This window comes from Merops nubicus, unplaced genomic scaffold, assembly GCF_000691845.1.
Source record: "Merops nubicus isolate BGI_N331 unplaced genomic scaffold, ASM69184v1 scaffold22870, whole genome shotgun sequence".
In the NCBI taxonomy this organism is placed as follows: domain Eukaryota; kingdom Metazoa; phylum Chordata; class Aves; order Coraciiformes; family Meropidae; genus Merops; species Merops nubicus.
The window spans coordinates 1-6,292 of record NW_008583825.1 but is presented as its reverse complement, the minus strand read 5'-3'; the positions used below and the strand labels follow the sequence as shown (position 1 = coordinate 6,292).

Genomic DNA, 6,292 nt, shown 5'->3' with positions numbered 1-6,292 from the left:
ATCTGCTTCTGACAGCACTGACCTCAGTAGCAGGCACCGTGATGCAAAGCTGGAAGGGCAGAAGGGTGACTCAGCCCCATTGTTCACTCGTGTACAGCCCAATAATTGCCCCCTGGACTTTTTGCAATGCACAGCCAACAACAGTGTGGGCAGTTACCTCTCCCTCTGCAAACACTTCCCTTCCACCCTGCCTTGGTGGCATTTTTCTGGGGAAGTACGAGCACAGCAGTGAACTCTACTTACCTCTCAGGATTGACATATCTGAAGTAGAGCAATAATCTGTCTCCCACCACGCCCCTCTGCTGTAAAGCCTTCTCTGGGGCTGTTAGCTGTGCCCAGATAGAGATCATGCCATGCTCCTACAGGCCTCCCACAGAGAGTGTCAGGATAGGGAAGGAAGTACCCTCATCTCCCAAGCCCTGGTCTTTGGCATGAGTCTGTTTCAGCAAGCTGCTTTCTCTTTCAGCTCTCTGTAAATAATACTCTGAGCAAAATCAAAAGTCATAAACTCCTTGGCAAAAGCTTTTATCTGCTGCTACATTTTGATACTTTTAGTTCAGCTGTTTTGATAGTCACTAACTGACCTTTGTAAGTGTTTAACTTGCAGAAAGGAAAACATTATTTTCAGTCAGCATTATTTTTCTTCGTCTGGGGGGAAAGAACAAGGAAGAAAATGCAGCATGTTTTCTGCAAAACCTACTCTGAATAAACAATCCACTAAGACCAGGAAAGTCTTTAACCTCTCATTGGAGTGTAGAAACTCTGGGAATCCATTGTCAGCCAAAAAACACCAAGGTGGACACCAAGTCCACCATAGTGGCAGGCCTCAAGTCCACACAATTTCAGTATTTTTTGTACATGTAGTTCCAGGAGAATGAGGACCTGGGGCAGGAAAATAGTGCCAGGCAGTATCTGACACAGTTGTGGTAGCACAGCATTGACTTCAAAGAATTAAAAGATTCTCAAGTCCTTTGTTCTTCCAAAGATACCAATTTTCCTGCAAAGGAATTAATATTCATGCACAATTCGTTACTATGCAAAAAAAAAAATAAATAAATTGGTGGTGTTAAGGAATGCTCTAGATGATTATGGGGTCTTCTAATTAGTGACAGAGCTCTGTGTGTTCCTCCTAGGTCAAGCATGGTGCTTAGTCATGGACTCTGAATAGCTGTCTGTTCCAGGGTCCCAAAGCAGGGGGATCTAGTCTCTTGTTCCACACCTCTGGAGGCTTGCACTGAAAACTGGAACATGATCTGAGGCAGAGAGAAGAAAATAGGACAATTCCTAGAGGATATGTAAAATGAGGTCTCAGAGGAACAGAGAGAGGAAGAAACAGATAGACACAGAAGTTTTCACAGGTAGGCAGCCTGGCTGGGCTTGGATCAACCAAATCTGGAAAAGGGGAAAAAAAAAACAAACCCAAATCACCAAAACTGGACTTACAGCATGGGCCACAAAACAAGCTTTGAACTGCCAGATGATTTTGGGTAAGGTTAATGTGTCTTGATCTGAGAGCTGAAAGTGCAGCGAGCACAGTGAAGAACCTGGGGCAGAAAGTGGTGCACAATATGGCATTATTTTCACTCAGTTCTGTGTGCTTCTTGCCTTACTAGGTGAAGTTTCAGCAACTTGTTCTGACTTCCTGGTGCCTGTTGAGAAGAAGAACTGCAGAGCTCACGTGGCCCTCCACACAGAAGGCAGGAATCAGCAAGTCAGTACTTTTGGTGGCACAAAAGGGAGAAGTGCAAAAACTCTGGTGAGAGTCGGCTGTGGGGAAGGTGTGATTGCACTGAGCCCAGCCCCTGCTGCCAGGGCACCAGCTCCACCTCAGCCACCAGTGTCCCAGGAACAGCTCCAGTCCCAGCGAGCTGAGGCACCTCTGTATTTGGGAGCTGGAGGGGCCTGACAGTCAGAGGTCAAGGAGATCCACTAGGCTAATGTGGTTTAATTGATTCCATAAATCTAGTGTTATGTACTAACCTTTTATCACTCCCAGCCTGGGAAAAACCTGAGGTAGGCAGGGTGGTGGGGAAATAACCTAGGTACTTAAATACATACTAGTTCCCATTTCCACTGCTCTTCTTTTGCTGCAATTTCTTCTGATGCAATGAGGAAATCCTACACAGTAATTACTGCTGCATCACCTTCTCTGCATGATATCACCCCAATGCATTGCCTTAATAACATATTAGGCTAATGATGTTGTCCTGCCTTTTTGTTTTACTTTATTTTGGTGTTTTGTTTTGTTTTCATGTTTTGTTACTGACGACTTGGCAGCTGTAGGAATCTTTAACCACCCTGGAATATGGTGGAAGCAGTACTGATAGATCTGTTCAGCCTACCAGCCAACCTGCAGAACAACATCCAAGGAGTACTAGGTAACCTGCTGGGAACTCTTGAGAAGTGCTCTTCCATCCCTGCTCCATCTGTTTATGTCATGTGTTGCCAGAGGCAGGGCAGTGAAAAGAACGGTGAGCCAGAGTCCTTGCTTCCAGCCCTGGGAGATTTTGAGAGTCTGAGGAGAAGAGTGGAGGTGGTGACTGCTCTGAGTACAGCTGCTGCTTTGTACACCATCAAACAGAGACTGGATGAAAAAGACCTAAGCATCATTAAAGTTATTCTCCCTACCTCAAGAAAAGCCTTAATGAGAATATATATAGACCATCTCTTTACAGCTGTCTACCAGTTTGAATTTGAGGATTTACAGGTGGCATCTGGTTGTGAAAACCTCCAGCTGGCTGAACCTTGCAGCGAGGGGCAAACGGTTCCTGCAGAGGACGTGGCACTGGTCCAAAGTGAGATCCAGCTGTACCTGGAGAGCCTGCCGAGCCTGAGGGGGGAGCTCACCATCCTCAGGTCTTCCCTCATCCCAGGTAAAGAGAATCCCAGCTAACAGGTTGTACAGAGGCTGTTCCCAAGTGCACTTCTTCTAGGGAATTGCAGAATGGGTCACATCTGGAAATGGTCTCAGGCAGCAAATAACTCCATAGGATGTTGCACTAGTGTATCAGGCAAGAGGGGAAAGTATCAATAGAAAAAAGATTTTAACTGTGACTTTGAAAGAATCACACTTTGTAAAAGTTATTTTGAATCTCAGCTCTATGTCACTAAGCTTGTCAGCTGTTAAGGTGGCAAAAATACTCATTGTGAGACTAACTTTCTGTGTTCAGCTTTGCCCCCTTGCCCCCTAAAGCACCAAAAAACCATGTTTGGTGCATGAGGCCACAATAAATGATCCTCATGGTAAAACCAGAGGAAATTCTCAATGCTTTCAGTGCACTTTGGAAAGATGCCTGAGAATTTGTGAAGTCTTGAGGACTAACACTTCATTTGCCAAAAAAGCTTGGGAGATGCCACCTTAGAACTCTTGTTTAAAAATCTCTTCTTATCTTCCTCAGTGAGTTACCTCTTCTCTGGGTTGTGCACTACAACTCTGTAGAAAGTCAGGCTAAGTCTGCCAGGAGTCCTTGCTCAAACCTCTCTACCTTGGCCTCAGAGGATTGTGATTATGAGCAGGAAGGAAACTTAGAAACCCTTAAATTGAAATGCCACAGCTAAATATGAGGTGAAGCAATGCTCAGCTTGACTGGCTGATTCCAGGTCCCTTCAGTATGCAACCACATAATATCTAGCCTGGTCTTTTGTTGAAACCAATTGTCTTTTTTTTTACCTTTACAGATGATATCTTCCTGCACGGGTTCACCACAAGGGCAGGTGGGATCTCCTACATACCAACTCTGAGCTCCTGCAATCTCTTCAGCAGCTCCAAGAGGAGGGACCCACAAGCTGTTGTGAAAGAGAATCTCCGCCGGCTGGCTAATGCTGCAGGGTTCAACCCAGAGAGCTTCCACAGAGTCAAGGTATCCCAGCCAACACTGCAGTTGTGTGCATGGATCAGGTCTTCATGTATCACTGGCTAAAGCTGGAGGCATTATTCCTATCTCACTCAGCAAGAACTTGTGAGAAGCAGGACAAGCACAACATTCATGCTGGGGGTTTGTCATCAAAACTAGCAGCCATTTGGCACCACATCTGGAGAAGCAGAACTGTCTCTCACAAGTATTTTCTAGCATTTAACCTACCACAGAGCAGATGAATCAAATAAATGATCAGAGGAGTTCCTCTTAAAAGAAAAACACACCACTATGGTGTGTTTTCTGCTATGGTGGTGTGTTTTCACTATGTTTTCACAGTTTTCACTGTGTTATCACAGTTTTCACTGTGTTTTCATAGTTTTCACTGTGTTATCACATAGTTTTCACTGTGTTATCATGGTTTTCACTGTGGTGGCTTTCTACTGATACACCTGCATGGCATTTGAACAAGGGAGTGCCTGACTTCCACCCACAATCACTTGGTGCAGAAGAAGAGTGTTTCATGCCAAAGAAAAACCCTTGCATTAGTCAGACCTGGCTTGTGTTTGGTTTTGGTTTGTTTTTTTCCTGCCCTGTCACTGTCCACGTGCTGGTTTTGCGTTGGCAGGTCGATCACGCCAGTGCTGTGTGTGTGGTGGGGAGGACAGAGCCCGACAGTTACGACGGGATCGTCACAGACCAGCAGGGGGTCACCATAGCAGCCCCAGGGGCTGACTGCATTCCCCTGCTCTTCGCTGATCCTGTCAGGAGAGCCTGCGGTGCTGCCCACTCCGGTAGGGATTCTAAATCACGGAGATAAAAGCAACTAGGAGAGAGCTGGAAAGGGAGTTTGGGACTAAGAATTACAAACTAGCAACCAAAGGGGCACTGAGTAAGAATGAAGCAATGCAGCATCAGGGAACAACATAGACCCTGACCTGTTAAGTTTGTATCCTGAAAAAAACAAGATTAGCTTTGAGAATAGTTTGCTTCCTGACCTATGTAACTATTTTTTTAATTGTAAAAGTGTAATAATTATTATGTAGGTATTTATAAATTTTTTTTTTTTTTATCTGGTAGCCAAAACCAAATAATCTTTTTGGTGAGCATCAGGGAACAACATAGACCCTGACCTGTTAAGTTTGTATCCTGAAAAAAACAAGATTAGCTTTGAGAATAGTTTGCTTCCTGACCTATGTAACTATTTTTTAATTGTAAAAGTGCAATAATTATTATTTAGGTATTTATACTTTTTTTTTTTTTAATCTGGTTGCCAAAGCCAAATAATTTTTTTGGTGCTCTAACACTGTATGTCAATAAAGGCTGTAAAGCCAATGCCCACAACAGTCATTTTGGATTAGAAGAAGCATTTGTCTGACCCAAACCAAATGTGAATAAAACTGAAGCAGGGCTGGTCAGCACAGCCTGGGGTTATGTGTGACTTCAGGAGATGTCCCAGCTATTAGGTCAGAGTACATAATCCTGTGGTGGAAAAATCATTCTGCTGTGTGTGAGGTGAAGGAGAATGCACAGCTGAGAGCTTCTCCTCAGCTTTGATGCTAGTACACCCCTTGATATGGCAGGAAGCTTCAGCTCTGCCTAGAACTCATGAGTGCCACCTAATTCTACAATTCTTCATGCATTTAATAAATTAGCCAAAATAAATTAAAATTTGTGTGTCATAAAATGATCAAAACCACACTGTTCAATGACACACCAGCTGCTCCCCCAGCCTCCACTGCTGCCTTCTCCCAGCACACCTCCCAGCCCCAGCCTGAACCCCTGCCTTCCATCTCCCAAATTTTGGCCTTCATTCCCACATCACAGTCCCTGCCAGGCTTCCAGTTACCTTTTCCTAAATATTCTCCTACCTCTCCAACCCCACCTCAGTGCATGTTTGACTTGAAAACATGTTGCTATGTATACAAACAGGGACAATGAGGTGTAAGGTCAGCTCAGTCTTCTGATGGGGAAAAGCAGAGGAAAAGTGACTGACACACTCCCTGTGCAGTGCAAAGACTCCCTGGGACTCAGACTGAGACATCAGAGCCTGGCTACTACCTGTTCCAAGCAATGTCTTTACCTTAAGCCTATTTTTTTTCCTAAAATAACACTAAACCCATTTTCACCACGTTACAAAAACACAGTTCTGACTGTCACATTTTTCTCTTGCCATATCCCCACATTTAAACACATTTAAATGTTCCAAGCACAGAGGATCTGTAAGGTGTGCTCTAGTTCCCCAAACCAGCACACTGGGGAGAAGGAATTCTGGGTCCTTATCTAAACCCTGCTTTCTGGTTCTCATCCCCACAAAACTGTATCTGCAAACTGACACTTGTTAATGTGTTGGGGTTGTGGTTTTTTTTTTCTTAGATATTATTTATTATTAGATATGATGATTTATTATTAGATATAATTCTTTCTTATTAAAGATA

The 6,292-nt window shown here is 44.1% G+C and overlaps 1 protein-coding gene across 1 annotated transcript; it reads left to right on the top strand.

Annotated features, from left to right (window-relative positions):
- Positions 1-2,305: 2,305 nt before the first annotated feature.
- LACC1 (laccase (multicopper oxidoreductase) domain containing 1) lies at positions 2,306-4,648 on the top strand (the record flags this gene model as incomplete). Its single annotated transcript, XM_008942442.1, has 3 exons — positions 2,306-2,873; positions 3,679-3,860; positions 4,483-4,648. Coding segments are annotated over exons 1-3 (916 nt in total), but the record flags the coding sequence as incomplete, so codon positions are not given.
- Positions 4,649-6,292: the final 1,644 nt, after the last annotated feature.